The sequence below is a fragment of the Aspergillus aculeatinus genome, assembly GCF_003184765.1.
Source record: "Aspergillus aculeatinus CBS 121060 unplaced genomic scaffold BO66scaffold_43, whole genome shotgun sequence".
Classification (NCBI taxonomy): domain Eukaryota; kingdom Fungi; phylum Ascomycota; class Eurotiomycetes; order Eurotiales; family Aspergillaceae; genus Aspergillus; species Aspergillus aculeatinus.
Genome location: NW_020291512.1, coordinates 320,879 through 336,487, shown reverse-complemented (window position 1 = coordinate 336,487; position 15,609 = coordinate 320,879). Strand labels below are relative to the sequence as shown.

Sequence of the window (15,609 nt, the reverse complement as noted above, 5' to 3'; positions counted from 1 at the left end):
TAGCCAACCAGTGGGGGAGCTCGTGTAGGTGGGGATTTTGTCTGGAACGGATATATAGCTCCGCAACCCTCTTTCGCTCGTTGCGCTTAATCTTGTTAAATTGCTAGCAGAGACACGATACCTAGAAACATTCCCTCCAGCTTCATGATGTCTCTCGATACCCTTCCAGTCGAAATCCTCGTCATGATAGCCCAGCGCATGGACGACGCAGAAGCACTCTCGTGCTTGGTCCGAGCAAATCGCACTCTCCACCACGCCCTCGTCCCGGCCCTCTACCGAACCTACGGAGAAGACGCTTTGCGGTACACAGTGCTTCACGCCAAGAGCTATCCCCTGACGCATACCAAGGAGCAGACCACCCGCCTTGCATTCAGCCACGGCGATTTCACGCGAGGATGCGGACACGGCCGGGCAATCGAGCTCGCGGCAGCGAAGGGACTAGTGGGCGTGGTGGAAGGCCTCGTCTCGCAGAACAGCCAGGAGATCTACGAGGCGCTTGTCTACGCGGCGAGGCAGCGCCACGCCGCCGTGGTAGACGTGCTGGTCCGGTACGGCGCCGACGTCCATGTCGCCGACATTGAGGGCTACACGGCCCTAGACTGGGCCGCCAGTTGGGGCGATACACCCATCGTCACTACCCTGATCGCCCACGGGGCGGATGTCCATCGGCGCTCCCCGGGGAGCTATACGTCCTCTCCTTGCGGCGGGTAACGGACACGCCGGTACGGTTGAGCTCCTGATTCAGCACGGAGCCGACGTGCACTCCGTCACTGAGGATGGCAGAAACGCCCTCCAGCTTGCCACGCGCAATGAGCGCGCGGAAGTCATTGTCCTCCTCGAACGTGTTGCAACACGACTGACCTCGGTATAATGGCTGTAGGGTCTGAGTCGAAAAGAATCCCATTTCACGGAACCTTGGTATTAGAGTCAGGGTCTCCCTCCCCTTGGAGCATTGACCGGCATGAGGGTTATTCTCTCGGTAACCGCTCCCCCGGCGCCTGCAACCGTTCTTTACTGCCAGATCCCTATCCAACACGGGAGCATACGGCCTGGAGTGACGACCGAGCCTGTTGATGTGGGAGTGACTCGTTCACTCAGGGTCAATATGCTCTTGATCGAAGAGGGTAACAGGAGTTCATGAACAAGAGGGGTAGTACGGTTCACGAACATAGGCAGGATTACGTCTAAACATGAAGGGGAAAGAAAGTAGGAAATGATCATAGCGAAAGACCTTTGACGCGTGAACGAAACACAAGGAAGCGGAAGTTGAAAGCTAGCAGAGTCAAGAACTGATTGATGACTTGGCTAAAGAAAGGATTTGGTGGCCTCATCCAACCCAAGCACAACAGGTCGACTCGGCGACCCATACCCATACTTGGTACGTCCCACATTCCATAGACTGCGCTAGTGGTCGAAATCGAACACCACCTTGGTTGCACTACGGTTGCTAAAGCTCGCGTACGCGGCCGGTGCATCCTCAATCCCGACCACATCACTCACAATAAACCCAGGCCTTGCCTGGCCCGACGCGACGAGGTGAAGCAGCTGCGGTGCCAGATCGAGAGGTCGTGAGATCCCAGCCCCCCAATGAAACCCCCTGCTCCAGAAATCGGCCAGGGAGAGGTTGAAATCGGTGTTGATGGTGGACGCCCGAGGCTGGCTGGCGGTGTCGCGACCGCCGTGGCTGTACACCCCCACCGTTCCCATCCCCCCGTTGACGGCCGTGACGGCCAGCATGTTCTGCAGGATGACGTCTGACTGCACGGTCAGGTTGCGGTTGACCTGCTCGAATCCGACACAGTCGACGCTGCGGGTCACCCCCCCGGGCTCGAGGGCCAAAATCTGGTCCACAGGGTCTGCGTCTCGGAAGTTGATGGGGGTGGCTCCAATGGCTGCGGCCAGGCGAAGCCGTTCCGGTACATAGTCCACACTGTAGACGTGGGAGGCCCCGCGCAAGGTGGCTGAATATGCCGCCATCAGGCCGACGGGCCCGGCCCCAAAGATGGCCACGGTGTCACCGGGTTGGAAGCCTGCGAAGTCCAGCGCCGTCCAGCCCGTCGCGAAGATGTCGGAGAGCATCACGTAGTCGTTGAGCAGGGAGGTGGTTTCGTTCGTGATTGGATCGGTATAATTGACGGCGGGGATGGGGATGAGGCCCTCGTCCGCGTGCGGGACTCGTAGATACTCGGCTTGCGTGCCACCTAGAGCCCCGCCGTTGCCGAAAGCTGCGTACGGGACTGGGGTGAGGGCCGTCTCGAGATGGCCGTCCGGGTTGGTGAACGGCACGATCACCGCATCGCCCACGTTCAATGACCCCACGTCAGACCCGACTTCGGCGATATATCCCACCCCCTCGTGGCCGACGCCGACAGGAAGTACCTGGCCCTCCATCGTGCCTCGATAGATGTGGAGGTCAGATCCGCAGATGGCGGCGCGCGACATGCGAATGACCACATCCGTGGAACTCTGGATGGTGGGCTTGGGGACATCGAGCACAGAGATGTTGAATGGCTGGCCTTGCCAGACCACGGCTCGCATGGTCTCAGCCAATGTAGTCATGTTGGAGAGGGCCATGGTAGCGTGATTGATGAAAAGGTATTGATCTCTGACCAGAAGGGGGGTGTATGCAAAAGACACTTGCAGAAGTCAAAGTTGATGCAGTTTCCAAAATATGGTGCTTGTGCGAGCTTTAAGTATTCAATCCCGATGCCACAGCAATGGCTTATCAACTTTAGGGTTGACTTCTCACCGTCCTGCATCTCCATTGCCTCATCCTTGCATATGCACCAGAAAGATGTGGAGAGGTTGATTACTCAGGCAAATGATGTGCTACCTGCATAGTGATTCCACCAATTCGCAACAACCAGCCCTTAGGTTCCAGGCGCAGTGCCGTATCTAAGTGGACTGATTGTTTGTCTCACTACAGGCAACCCTATCTCGTGATTCATTCCAAATGCTGCAACCCAGTCAACCCAACGGCAGGGCGTGCGCCAAGACCAGCAAGCAGGTCGGAGTTATGTATGCATCCTTCTCTACATCCACTCTGCCTGAGCGAGTACGTACACCGAGCTTGTCGAAATGTCTCAGCTGCAGAAACTGATCACTATCACGGTGACGGATAAAAGGTTCGGCTTTTGTCTGGTGGGTCCATATCTACCATCCACAAATCCACCCAGGCCCTGGCCCCTGCGAGACCTTTAGCTCGGGACGCTAATGCAGGCGTATGACATCGATCGACATGGGGCAAGGTAGCAGGGATTGTATCATACACTACATAGCAGCTTCATTGCCTAATAAAAGCGTTGCCTAATCAAAGTCTAGACCCGAAGCAAGATGCCACGATCTACTGCCGGACTTCAGGTAATGCTCGGCCGTGTGGTTTCGTCTTTGTATCCACGATAAGGTTGAAAGTCTACTGCACCCGTGGCTATAGTACTCATAGTCAGCCGGCCGGGCTTACCGGCTTTATCAGCCCGTTGCTGCAATCGGCTGACTGCTATTTCTTGGCTTCTGCCTTTTCCCTTAGATTTCCGAGGACTTTTGCACTGGTCAAAAATGTCAAGGATAATGAGATGAATAAAACCCGAGACGTTAGCCTAGGGGGTCGTTCTTATACCGTACAAAGATTCCGCATCAGGATGACAACAGGACCAGATATTCTTTTCGCGGTGTAGGAGCACGAGCATGTGGGACTCCTGGACGCCAGACTCCTTCTTCTCCTTTTCAGGTATAATCCACGTACACATACTGCTTGCTGCAGAGGACAGAGGACACCTGGAGATCGCGGAGATCGCGTGAGAAGAAGACAGGATATGTCGCGCACACTTCCTTGATCGTGTTTCCTGAAAGAAGGCGGAAATTATAAAACAAAACAAGCCGTAAGCTCTTTCGCATTAATATGGCATCTTGCCTGGAATTTTGAATTCAAGTTGCACACCCCTACTTTTGCTTTGGACTGTCTCATTCTCCAATATCAAGACCATCAGTATGGCGCCTGCAGATGCAGTGATTCTAATTAGACAACCTGTTCTGGTCGTCCGCGGACGTGCGCGACGTGACACTGGCTCATCTACGCGCGAAAGAGGTGCCCGCTGCCGGCATTCAGTGTTTCTTATCTGCACCGGCCACTTCACCTCCCAGAAGTTTGTTGATGCGCTGCGCGCGGGGATTCCGGGAATTTGCGACCGCGTGCCCATCAAGATCGGGGATCGGTGACGTCCCCGCGGACGTGTACACGGTTGATACATCCAAGTTGCGGAGATCTTGGAGGTTGCAGTGTCACTCGCTGGAGGAGGCAATTGTTGATGCGGGGCGAACTCTTCTGCTGCTTGAAAAGGCTGAGGGGGCCTAGGGACTTCGCTGTGTTGCTGCAAGCGTCAAGAGCCCGATTATCAGTTTCTCCTCAAGACAGCGACTGCTAACCACTATTGTCTTTGTTCTCACTCCCCAGCTTAATGGAGCTGACAGACATCCTGTATCCTTTCCAGTCACCCGGGCAGCTTTGTGGCCAGAACAACCCTTCCTGGCTTTCAGTCTGTTGCAGTGCAAAAGCCTATAGACATCCAATCAAGATCTTTATTAACCAGTATACTTTGCCACTATTGTTGACAAGGTTATGTACGCATACTGCGTGTCTCACCGATACGGACTGGTGTTGATTCATATCCGGAAATTCTGTATCATAGAGTCTCTACTCTTCCAGCCACAGGGCTCCTAGCCCTACAGTATGCTGTCGAATTCTCCCAGTCGAATCGAAGCGTATCTCGTAGTCTTCTCAAGCTTCTATCCAAGGACAGGACAGTCTTACACCGTCTATTCCCATCCAGCTCTAACCGCGCCGCAACCTCATAACCATCACCAACCCCTGTCTCTGTTCATCGACCACCGCCCCGTGGGTCTTCCTCACCACCTCCACCAACTCCTCATCTCCATTCGCGACCAGCGCCTCGACCAAGGTGGCTCGCCCTGCGTCCTCAAACCCCAGCCTCCGGTACAGATTGACCGTCACGTCGTTCCCCGCCTTGACGATCAGCCGCACCTGCACCGTTGCAGGCTCCGCCCGGTACTCCCGCAGCCATTGCAGCGCGGCCTGGCACAGCTGCGCGCCCAGCCCGCGGCCCCGGTGGGCGGGGAGGGTGAACAAGCTCAGCATCTGCCAGCGCTCTTCCTCGCTGTCCGGGCGCGGCGCGGGCGGATTCGCAGCGGCGGGGAGGGCGAACTGGTCAGCTGGGGTGGGGCCGCGCAGGGTGACCTGGGCGATCCATTGCGTTTCGGCGTTGGGGCGGGTGGCGGTGGAGGTTGGGGTGGCCGCGCAGATGAACACCTCGCGGTCTGGCACGGTGAGGCGCGCGATCCAGTCGTCTTCTGTGAAGGCGGACTCGATGGCATGGGTGGAGGAGAAGGAGCCAGGCGAGACTTGGAGGGCTTCCAGGCGGAGGGCGCGATACTGTAGAGCTGATGCACGGATCGTGGCCGCTTCCTTGGAGATGCGGAAGAAGGTATAGACGTAGTCCGGGGTGGCCATTGCGATCGTTGATGCTTTGTATGTTTTGGAGAGGATCACAGGTAGTCTAGGGACTGGTTGCTTCGGGAGGAGATTGGTGCAGGAAACTTGAATTGGACATGATGGTCAATTCGCATCGCTCCCGCGCCTTATCTATCTCAGGGCGCTGTGAGTCACATAAGGCATGCTATGGCCGAACATATTTCCGTAGTACATCTACAATGGCTTCTCCTTTGACATTATGATTTACGATACACGCGTGGTGAGTCATGAGTGGAGGCGGAGGAGGCTACAAATCCCGGAGACGCAAATCCCGGGTAAATCAGTCCCCACCGCATCCTTCCGAGAGGGAGCTGAGCAGCAATACACATGGTCGACAGCGATCAAGGGGAGGATTAATTTATCTAGACAAGGCCTACCAATGGGGTCATATCCATGTTCATTGTCGACGAATTACGGATTAAACGGGTACCAACCACTGTAGGACTATGAGGGATGATCAGAGAAAACAGGTGAAGATAACTGAAGGTGTTTGCCGGCGACCACCTAATAGCACTTACGGCTCTGGTCGATAAGAGACTGTGCAAGGATTTCTGATTATATACATATTAAGATCAATCCTCGTCGTCAACCCCGCTCCACCCTCGTCGTAAGCCCAACGCAGCCTCAATGAGCCCATTCGCTCCCGAGAGATCTATCTCCAATCTGCAGGGGCTCAACCGAAGCCTGAATGAAAGCCACCCATCGGGCACGACCATTGTTGGGAGTGATGTTCCTCCATCGGTGCATCGTAGCTCGCTGCACCAGCACATCGCCCGCTTTCAGGGTCCGCATCTCCCCGGAATCCAACGTGATCTCCATCTCGCCTTCGAGGAGTACCACCGTATCCGACGTCATGGTTCGGTGCATAGGACTCTCCGCCCCGGGTTCCATCGTGATCATGCATGTGGCGGACCCGCCCTCGGGGCAGATCCGACGGCTCCCGGGAAAAAACGTGGTGGTGCGGTCTTCACGATATTGCTCGATATCAGCCTCGCTGGAGAGATCCATCGGGAACGAGTGGCTAGAGGAAAGGATCTTGATCTCGCCGATTGGGATGGGTATCGCCTGTTGTTCGGTGGAACCTTCGGCAAAAATGGCGGCTCCGTTGGGGTCGTGGGTAGTGATGTAGTGAGCCATGGCTTGCTGGCTTGGATGAAAGAATCACAAACAGGAGAAGAACAAGATGGAAGAATGCCAGCACGGGATTTTGAGGTGCAGAGAAGGGCCTTTCTGAAGAATGGGCACAGGACGGAATACGGGACACTTTGTAGTGTTTAGAGAGCCGGCCCATCGGCATTCGGGTCGGACACTCGGGGTCCGACTCCTCCGCGTTCCCCGTGCCGATGATAATCTATATGTTTCCACACTCGTCTTGGAATAGTTGAGTAAGAAAAAGGAGTGTCAGAGAATCGACTAGCAAAAGGTATAATACTAGATCTTTGCGCGATTGCTACAAATTGGCCGAGTAGTGTTAGATGGATGGCAGTGTGGTGGAGTGTGGAGATAGTTTCTCTGCCAACTCTCCTACTGTATAATTCGCGTAGCTTAGACCCTGTATAAGCGATCTTGTCACTGAAAATCCTGTCCACCTGTCCACATTGTTCATTCTTTCACACATCTACAAGTCCATAGAAATAACATGGCATTCCCTAAAACCCCTTCGGCAAAGGTATATTCCTGGTCACTGCTTCCCCTGGAAAGATTGAGTGCATAAAGAGTAGTGGCAATGAACTGGTTTTTCGCGAGAACGCCGACCGAAAATATGATTTTTTAAGGTAGGTTCTCCAGCTGAAAAAGGTCGTACTAAATGAAACCTATAGCAAGATATGATTTTCTTGGTAGCCATTCAAGAGTTCGAGCGGCAGATGAGCTGTTCCGCGCACCGAGCGACAGTTTCCTCGCGAGTGGTGGGTGACTTAGTGTCGCTACAGCCCTAATTTGACCCCGCGACCTCACTCGAAATATTCCGCTGGCTGCCTAACATGGCATGGACGGTATAACTATCTCAGTCATCCATTCTAGAATACTAGGCTATGTCACCTTCCACCGATGTACTCTGAAAAACAACACCGGCAAGGGCTACAATCGAAATTATGCAGGTGTAGAGAATTTCGTGAAGTATACCTTAAGGAAAAGGGTAAATTATTCGGCTGCTGCTAGATGTAAAATGGCACAATTAACTCTAATATACTCCGTACATCAATCCCAATGCAACCCGTTTGCTGGGTGGCTCAATGGCTATTGTGCTGCGCTGTTACCACTTTCGCCATGGAATCTCCAATCCATCTAGCAGGGAACATTTTCTGAGATGTCATTTCAGCATTCAAGTGCCCTGATAGGGGCAGGACTTACCTTGTCGTGGTTTGTGGTTGCCCCACGCCGAAACAAAGCTGGCACCTTTCGCAAAACCCTTCAACCGCAAACTTCATGAACCAATAATCACGCTACGGGGTTATTTGCTTACTGCGGTACCTACAAGACCCTCTGACATTGGGAATACGGTAAACATATAGTGACCATGGTCTTTATGCGGAGCCTGTCAGTTAAACTACCTTGGATTCAAGGCTTGTTGAACAATAAAGAGGTGTTCTTCAAAGGTGCATCACGGAGATCTGCATGAAAAATATGAAGGATCTCATCCTCAATGGCATACTCCAAAACATCTTCCAGCAAGCTCCTTATTCAACACCCAGCACCCAAACAATACATAAACCCCGTTGAGCTGCTAAAGGACCCCACACTTAAACTTCAGGCCAAAAGCCAATAAATTCCTTCAAACACCACAGTGGAACACTGCGTCCTCAATACCAACACAAGATCATCAACGGAAAAACAAAAATGGAAGCAAACAGCAAGAACGCCATCAGCGGACGCTGGATCGAGACGCTCCGCGCGATCTTCCCAGCGAGCGAGGGCTACACCCTCCACGTGACGATCCACGAGCACCGTGGCTCTAAAGACCACGACAGCGACGACACCGATGACATCAACTTCACACTCTACGACCGGCTGGCCGTCTCTTGCTCCGCGTACCAGGGCGAGATCTTCAGCATGGTGCTCGAATACTTGGATGAGAGCAGCGCCGGGGCCCAGGAGCCGCGCAGCAGCGTCGCGGATGATGCGATTCGCGACCGGGCCGAATTTTTGCTCAAAGAGTGGCCAGCAACCTTACTGCCTGTCCCTATGTACGGAGGGGTCATTGCCTTGAATGATGTGTTTGTGTATGGGTTCCGGGCCTATTGCATGGAGCCATGGTGTGACTTGGACTTGGTGTGCGATGACCCGGGCCACTTCAAGAAGGAAGAGTTTGGGCAGCTATTTAGACTGTTCCTGGACTTGGAGCTGGAGGCTCAAGGGGTCCGTGTCGACGATGCGCGGCAGTTTACGGGGTGGTTGGCGGGGTGGAAGGCGAGCCTGGTTGCGAAGGGCCCGGCCCAGAGTCTCTCGTTCCAGACACTGATGCAGGTATCGGGTCAGGCTCCAGAGGTAGGCGAGTTCATTTGCCCTGCACTTGAGGGGATGACCCTAGGGGAGACACGGGAGGGGCTGCCGCACACTCCCGGAGACGTTCTTCCAGAGGCCGAAGAATTCAGATTGCCGGGACCAATGCAACGCCATCTGGACTGGTCCTTGCAGAGGCACTTGCTGCAGGAAATCGAAGACTTATGCCCCAGAGAGGACATCTCACCTGGATCTCTGTCACCCGTTTTAGAGGGCACCCGAGAGGACTTCCTGGTGGAGTGTCTCGGAGACGCTCCGGAGCCAGCTATGGACGGTCCGCCAGACTGCATGGAGCTGGAGCTGGTCATCGAGGAGGCCACTCGGAACTCTTTGCTACAGTTGCTCGGCGAAGAAGACCCCGAGGAGTTTGATTAGACGCCTCCTTGCCGATACGCGCGTCCGCTGAGGTCGTGGGTGGGTGCCATTCTAGATAATGATTCGCATTTGTACCAGTTCAAAGAATGCCAACTTTTGAAATCTTGCCCTTCGCTGAAGTTGTTCTCAGTTCCTCCTTTGGGATGTTTTCTTCCTACCCTGCGGGCCGGGTTGTGCGCCATCTTGCTTTGAACAACGGCTGCTTGTGACTTGTGTCGGGGAGCGTGAAGATGGTGATTCCAGGCCATTTGGGAGGAACAACCTAATCTAGACAGGTGCCGTGGCCGAGGCGGTTCGCTGCCTTCAAGCAATCAGAAAAGGCGATGGTCTTCAACAGCCTTTACATCATGGTTGCCTATAGCGGGGCTTGAGCTCGGAGGGTTTTTGTCTGTCTTGTGACATTCGGCCCTTATCATCCAATGCTGAAGTTGAGTATTGAAGGATTGTTCGAGATAAACCATTCAATCCTCAAATATGATAGCAACAATCCAAGGGAAACACGGACTGATTGACATGATACTGCTCGCAACACGACTTTCTTTGAATTGTCATGGCATTGCCTTTCTTGGTGGCAGGCTAGACCACGCCTGACTCCGGATCTGAGCATCATGAGAGAATCTTCATCTTGTATATCTGTCAAGGATCCGAGACTCTCCGACGTCTTCACATTAGACTGGTAATTTTAAGTCAACACCCAGAAGCCACAACCTCTAACTTGGATGATTCGCAAAGGAGGTGGAACTATTTCAGGCCTGCTGGATCATCTCCTTCAGTCAATCGAAGCGCCACAGCCTCTCCCCCCTCTACAATCTAGTGGCGACGCTCATTTCTGTTCTCTTCTTTCATTTGATACTGAATGCCAGCTACTGCTTCCGCCCTGATTTTCTATGTCCCTCACTTGCTACCGCGTCAATACTCTTTATTCCGGGAATCTGGTTTTGTTATCCCGGTGATAATTTGGCTCGTAGAGCAGCAAGTTCATTTCTGGTAGTCTTGCCCCAAACACAGCGGCAACCGCCACAACAGCAATGGAAGGCAGTCACAGCGATACGTGATCTTCCTTCCCTTCATTCTATCTTTCCACGTGAGACAAGGTCTGGCATCCCACCTTCACAGTAGGCGGTACGTGGAGTGCACGCGACTGACCGATCGCCATGGATATGGAACGGTTGGGGAAGAAGTTACATGGCACCTCCACGGGCACATAGGAGAGGAATTGGTGTTCACTCAGCCTCCTGGGATGGCATTTGCCTTCACCGTACTGTCACATCGGCTCGAGACCCCAACTTTCTTGTAAACCCAAGGAGCGTTCGACACGGTTGGTGCGGCCAAGACTGAAATTTGGAAGGTGGCTTGTTGATCTTGATGTTTGACACCGCAGCATATCACATGAATGATTTGGCGTAGCTTGGAAAGAGATCGGCGCATTGAATACGTCCAGCCTTCGTAGCCAGAGGTAATTTGGGGCGCGAAGTAAGAGGTGAGAACCCGACTCTAGTCTTGAGACAGTGGAAGGCCAGTACTCAGCTATCCGGGCTCGAAGCACATATCTCTGTCTGGCGTAATAGGGACTGGCGGAAGAGAGGGAGAGGTCAGAATCAGGGGTGTCGTGTTTATGCGAGTTTCCGATCGCGACCGCAACAAATCCAGCGCTTGATCTCGTTTCAACCCGGTGGTTCGTCCCTTCGGTCATGGCAAGACATTGGTTGTCTCAGCCACCAAGGCTCACTCCGGGACCGCAAGGCAGAATTAAAACAGACGCACTGGAATGCGGTAGATGCGCAGTGACGGCTGGCAGGGAACGAGGAGTCGTACGATAATATTAAAGCATTGCAGTAGCAAATGGGTATATTGGGCATGTTACTAGGGCAAGCTGGCGCTCAACACACGCGATTGTCCAGTGTATCCAGCTCACACCTGTATCAGACAGCTCTTTTAACACAGCTTCCAGCGTACTGTTGCTTCTCTTTTGGGAGGGAGGGGGGCTTGGTGTCGAAGGGTGAGCCAGACGCTCCCAATTGTCTTGTCTTCGCTCTAAGTATTCTTACTGAATACGAGGCAGGCCGGTGTCGGACATCTCGTGTCGTGAGGCTACCTGTCTCACATAGTGGGAAAGACCCGTTCCTGACATGACTGAGCGGACCCGTGCCATCTTCATTTTTCCATGGGCGGACAAGTTTATCTCGATGCACTTTCTACCACAAACTCAAGACGAACTCTGACGTTGAAATCAGGGCTGTTCTGGGTGGGACCCATCCTCTGGGCTGTCATGCCCACCTGTTTCGATAGTGAAGACGGAAGCCGGCAAAGATAGATTAGTTCAGTACGCCGGGGGCTTGACATCTCTATTGATGATGAGTTCGCGTTTCAGACGGAGAAAAGGTGCTTTTCCTTTTTGGGCGCCTTGTTGACGGTTTCTGGGACTATGGATCGCATCGGTCGGTTGCGACACGGATCAAACACAGGTTTTTCACGACGACTGAGCCATTCCCGACACGCGTCTTGGTCTCGGGCTATCAATTAGGAACCGATCTCTCGTCATGTGAATGAATCTGTGGATGTCTCGTGGGGTTATTGTCTGTTATCCCCAGCGAGGATGTCGTCAGTGCCAGGGTGAAGTGTTGCCACGAACAGAAGCATGACGGGAAAGGATTTACGCTCTCTACCTGTACAATGGAAAGACTCGTAGGATTGTAGTTGACCTGGCCGACCGACCCTCGGCAGGTCAAATGATGTCGAAAAAGAATTTTTCTAGACCGAACCGACAACTGAGCCTGTGGACAGCAACATCTAGGAAAGCTCCGACGGCTTTTGGAGAGATGGTCACGGTATGCCATGCGCTTTGTATGTAAAGGAAGTCGATTCTGGGAGTCACCCCGAGCACCAATCCCTTCGCCAATTCCGTAGCCTTTCAAGGTGCAAGCATTTTGACACACATGAGAGCATGTACTGTATGCGACCAGGAACGGTATATGCAGTACTGGTCGGTAGTAATTTGTTCATGGTTGCCTGTGATCTATCTACGAAGGCTGGACACCGCGGCTACCAAGGGCATTCGATGGGACGCACCGAACAAATAAGACATCTATGCGTACAACACATCAGGGAAAACGCACCCGAAGAACTGTGAATTTCCATCAGGGACTATATCTAGAAATGGAGCAAACGATTGTAGACGAAGTGAAGACTACCTCGATACTATGGGCGAAGGGAGTTGATGCGGTGGGTTGGAATAAATCCGAAGCAAAGGGATCATCATTGTACCACTCACTAGGTCTGCTACTTTCACAGGAGATGCGAAGAATTGAAAATAAAGAGAACAGAGCTGAAAGTAAAGAGAACAGAGCCAGAATCCCAGAATCTTCTTTTCCAACCCGTCTGCGAAACAGAATACCAGCATACTACCTCGAAATGAATGTGATCAAGTCCAGCAACCACCCTTTCCGTCGATCCCACCACCATAAAATGCTCTCCACCATTTCTTCGATCGTTCGGGGCGATTGTTCGTGGCCTATTGCCCGGTCAGATGTCTTTCGACCCTCTTCATCAACGGCCTTTTTGCACTTGTTCACATACCGCAAGGATCTGCACCCTCTCACCAAATCTTGCATTTGGAGCACTGGGTATGGCCACACACGGCTTCGGCGTTTTGTCGAAGGACTTTTTGGGTGCAACTTCTTCCACTGTTGGGCCCTTGTTTGCACATATAGCAACGCCATTGAGGGCTCGCGGTCGACTCGCTGGGCGACAATTGCTTAAGGATGACGGTGCCGTCAGGCTTGAATTCAAGACTCCACGCAGGCACCATGACTGGAGACAATACAGGAGGAATGCGGTATTAGATAGACCGAGAAGGTAAAGACGGTGGATGAATATTGATGACAACAGAACGTTCAGGGCAGTGGATGTAGAGAACGAAACACCTTTTGTGAGTGCCTGAGCAGACATCATGCTGGTTTTATAATCAAGAGCACTTTGGATCGGGCTCGAATGCACTTTCCAAGCCTAGAAGAACTATTGTATAGCGACCCCTTTGACTGCCAGATCGAATCGGCCCACAATAGCGGCAGGAGGGGAGGGGAAAAAAACAGATAAGCTGAAAAAAAAAAAGAAAAGAAAAGAAACGAAGGGCAGAAACTGCAGATAAAATTGTCTAGGAAAACAAGGAAAGACACAAAAGCGAATATCATGTGGTTAGAGTGGAGGTATCGAGAGCTGTCAAACAGTTCTTTGACTCACTGCGTCAAATTGCTCCTCTAAGAATTGGCCTCGCCCGCCCCAAGGGGTAATTTCGTATTGGATCAAGTCTCACGCCAACACAGCAATTTCAAGTCAAGTCAGACCTCAGAGAGCAGTAAAACATCCCTTGTAATACACACTCTGCAGTGGTATGCGGGTCTCTATCGTTAAAGCGTAATTCAGCTTGCAGCTCAGACCCCAATTGCACAAGACTGATGGACGATGGTTTATCTATGAACTTCCCATCGTGATACTCAGTGAGCTTACACCTACACCAGGAACATATACAAGCCGATAGCTATAGGCTTGAGATGATAAGCACTCAGATAGGAACTCAAGGAAGAGCAAGTTTACTACTGATCTTCTGGTAAACAATACAAGACGATGGATATTCCGGAAACGTGTTCGAATAAGATACGGCTAATTCGGCAACTGCAGAAACTTCCTTCGTACATTGCTCAACCCCTCCAGGTCTCCGGCCTTCGTACCCATAAGCTCTATGGGAACCCAGCCTGGAGTGAGACCGTTTTCGAAATCCACCAGCCATACATCCCGGTTGTGATCGATCAGCACGTTATCGGGTTTCACGTCGCCCCAGATACACCCTCCCTGGTGGAGGGAGGAAACCATCTCGTGAAGCTGGTCGAACCACTTGCGTCGTTCAGCCAGAGCAACCTCTGTCTCAATGTTGATCATGCTGCCCAGGGTAGTCGAAGGAACGAACGTCAGTAGGATCCCCGGGAATGGCGACCCGAGGCCGAGAAAGCCTTCTAGCCGGGGCACGCGAAGCGAAGCCGGACATCGCGCCGCAATCTCTCGCAGCCGGAGAGCTTCGTCTTCCAGGATCCCGGTTCCGACTGTCGTGGTCTTGTAGAGGAAGGCCTTGCCCTGGATTCTCACCTCGAAGACCTTATTGGCCTGGATAGTCCGGAAGGACTCCACCTGCGACAGCTCGAATCGCGGAACTTCGGCCATCTCTTTGAAGACGGCTGGCACACGTGGCATGTCAAGGAGGCCGACGAAAAGCTCCGGATGGTCGTGGATCTCGAGGCGCAGGTTTACCTGCGAGCTGCGCAGATGGGCGTCCAAGTCGAGGGTGCGTGGTGGGGTGTGCTCCTTGAAAATGGGCTGTAGGAACGGCATCAAAGTATCCACCAGCTCCTGCCAGCGGTGCTTGTCATGCAGAAAGACACACCTTTCGATAAGGTCCGCCCCATCGGTGAGCTTGTAGTCGGGCGGTAGCTTCTTGTACTCCATGCGCACTTGGAACTGGGTATCCTTGGCCACAAAGCAAATTAGAAGCTCACAGCAACCATCGGGGTAGACCAATCCGGCCGATCGGATCACTTTGTAGGGAACGTCTGGGGAACTGCATGCTTCGGTCTCGGTCTCGGTCTCGTGGTCTTTCGTGTCGACCGGGTCACTGTCATCGTTGTCATTCGGTGGTCGGCGCGAATCAACAGAAGGGCCATCCTGCTCTGTTGGTTCTTCGTTTTGGGTGACATGTAGGCCCCGGGAAATGGGCGAGGATGTCAACCCTAGGGGACTCCAAAGTGGTTAGTTTTTGTTTTTTTCCCAAAGATCGTTTCCCGAAGACAACATGACCTACTTTTCCCATCTGGCTCTCCTGGCTCGTCATTTGAAAGTTTAGCACGCTTGCGATGATGCTCTGCGGGATCATTTTCTCCAACCATCCTGCTGATGTAGGTGATTTGTCGGCGGGGTTCAGGAAATTGTGAATATCAAACGGATATTGGAGCCAGATTTGGGTGACAAGGACGGCGTGAAGTAGTTGCCATGACCAACACCAGAGGGGCAGGGGGGAAGCAGAGAAAGAAAATCAGGTCTGTAAGCTCTGGGAGTCGGCCTTATCACTTTACTGACTACCTGGCCACTCAATTGGTCTTTGTCACATTTAACCTATCATTTCACGGATCTGAGTGGGAGCC

General features: G+C 52.9%; 6 protein-coding genes across 6 annotated transcripts; 2 read left to right on the top strand and 4 right to left on the bottom strand.

Moving 5' to 3' along the window:
* Positions 1 to 147: 147 nt before the first annotated feature.
* On the top strand, positions 148 to 711 carry BO66DRAFT_404020 (ankyrin repeat domain-containing protein; the record flags this gene model as incomplete). The annotated part of the gene is made up of 1 exon (XM_025648908.1): positions 148 to 711. One exon carries the CDS (start codon positions 148 to 150, stop codon positions 709 to 711), a length of 564 nt encoding a protein of 187 aa, XP_025501170.1.
* Positions 712 to 1,404: 693 nt separating this feature from the next.
* Positions 1,405 to 2,574, bottom strand: BO66DRAFT_458270 (glutathione-independent formaldehyde dehydrogenase; the record flags this gene model as incomplete). Its single annotated transcript, XM_025652207.1, has 1 exon — positions 1,405 to 2,574. One exon carries the CDS (start codon positions 2,572 to 2,574, stop codon positions 1,405 to 1,407), a length of 1,170 nt encoding a protein of 389 aa, XP_025501169.1.
* Positions 2,575 to 4,634: 2,060 nt separating this feature from the next.
* Positions 4,635 to 5,680, bottom strand: BO66DRAFT_393934 (GNAT family N-acetyltransferase). Its single transcript, XM_025647868.1, has one exon. It carries the CDS (start codon positions 5,522 to 5,524, stop codon positions 4,829 to 4,831), a length of 696 nt encoding a protein of 231 aa, XP_025501168.1. The 5' UTR covers positions 5,525 to 5,680; the 3' UTR covers positions 4,635 to 4,828.
* A 309-nt stretch (positions 5,681 to 5,989) lies between these two features.
* BO66DRAFT_355193 (cupin domain-containing protein) lies at positions 5,990 to 6,770 on the bottom strand. Its single transcript, XM_025644844.1, has one exon. The coding sequence runs from the start codon at positions 6,680 to 6,682 to the stop codon at positions 6,170 to 6,172; it is 513 nt and encodes a 170-aa protein (XP_025501167.1). The 5' UTR covers positions 6,683 to 6,770; the 3' UTR covers positions 5,990 to 6,169.
* Positions 6,771 to 8,383: 1,613 nt separating this feature from the next.
* BO66DRAFT_404016 (uncharacterized protein) lies at positions 8,384 to 9,421 on the top strand (the record flags this gene model as incomplete). Its single annotated transcript, XM_025648907.1, has 1 exon — positions 8,384 to 9,421. The coding sequence occupies one exon, from the start codon at positions 8,384 to 8,386 to the stop codon at positions 9,419 to 9,421; it is 1,038 nt and encodes a 345-aa protein (XP_025501166.1).
* Positions 9,422 to 14,016: 4,595 nt separating this feature from the next.
* BO66DRAFT_458265 (uncharacterized protein) lies at positions 14,017 to 15,367 on the bottom strand. Its single transcript, XM_025652206.1, has 2 exons — positions 15,270 to 15,367; positions 14,017 to 15,198 (listed from the first exon to the last, which is right to left on the bottom strand). Exons 1-2 carry the CDS (start codon positions 15,352 to 15,354, stop codon positions 14,081 to 14,083), a joined length of 1,203 nt encoding a protein of 400 aa, XP_025501165.1. The 5' UTR covers positions 15,355 to 15,367; the 3' UTR covers positions 14,017 to 14,080.
* Between the last annotated feature and the right edge of the window lie 242 nt (positions 15,368 to 15,609).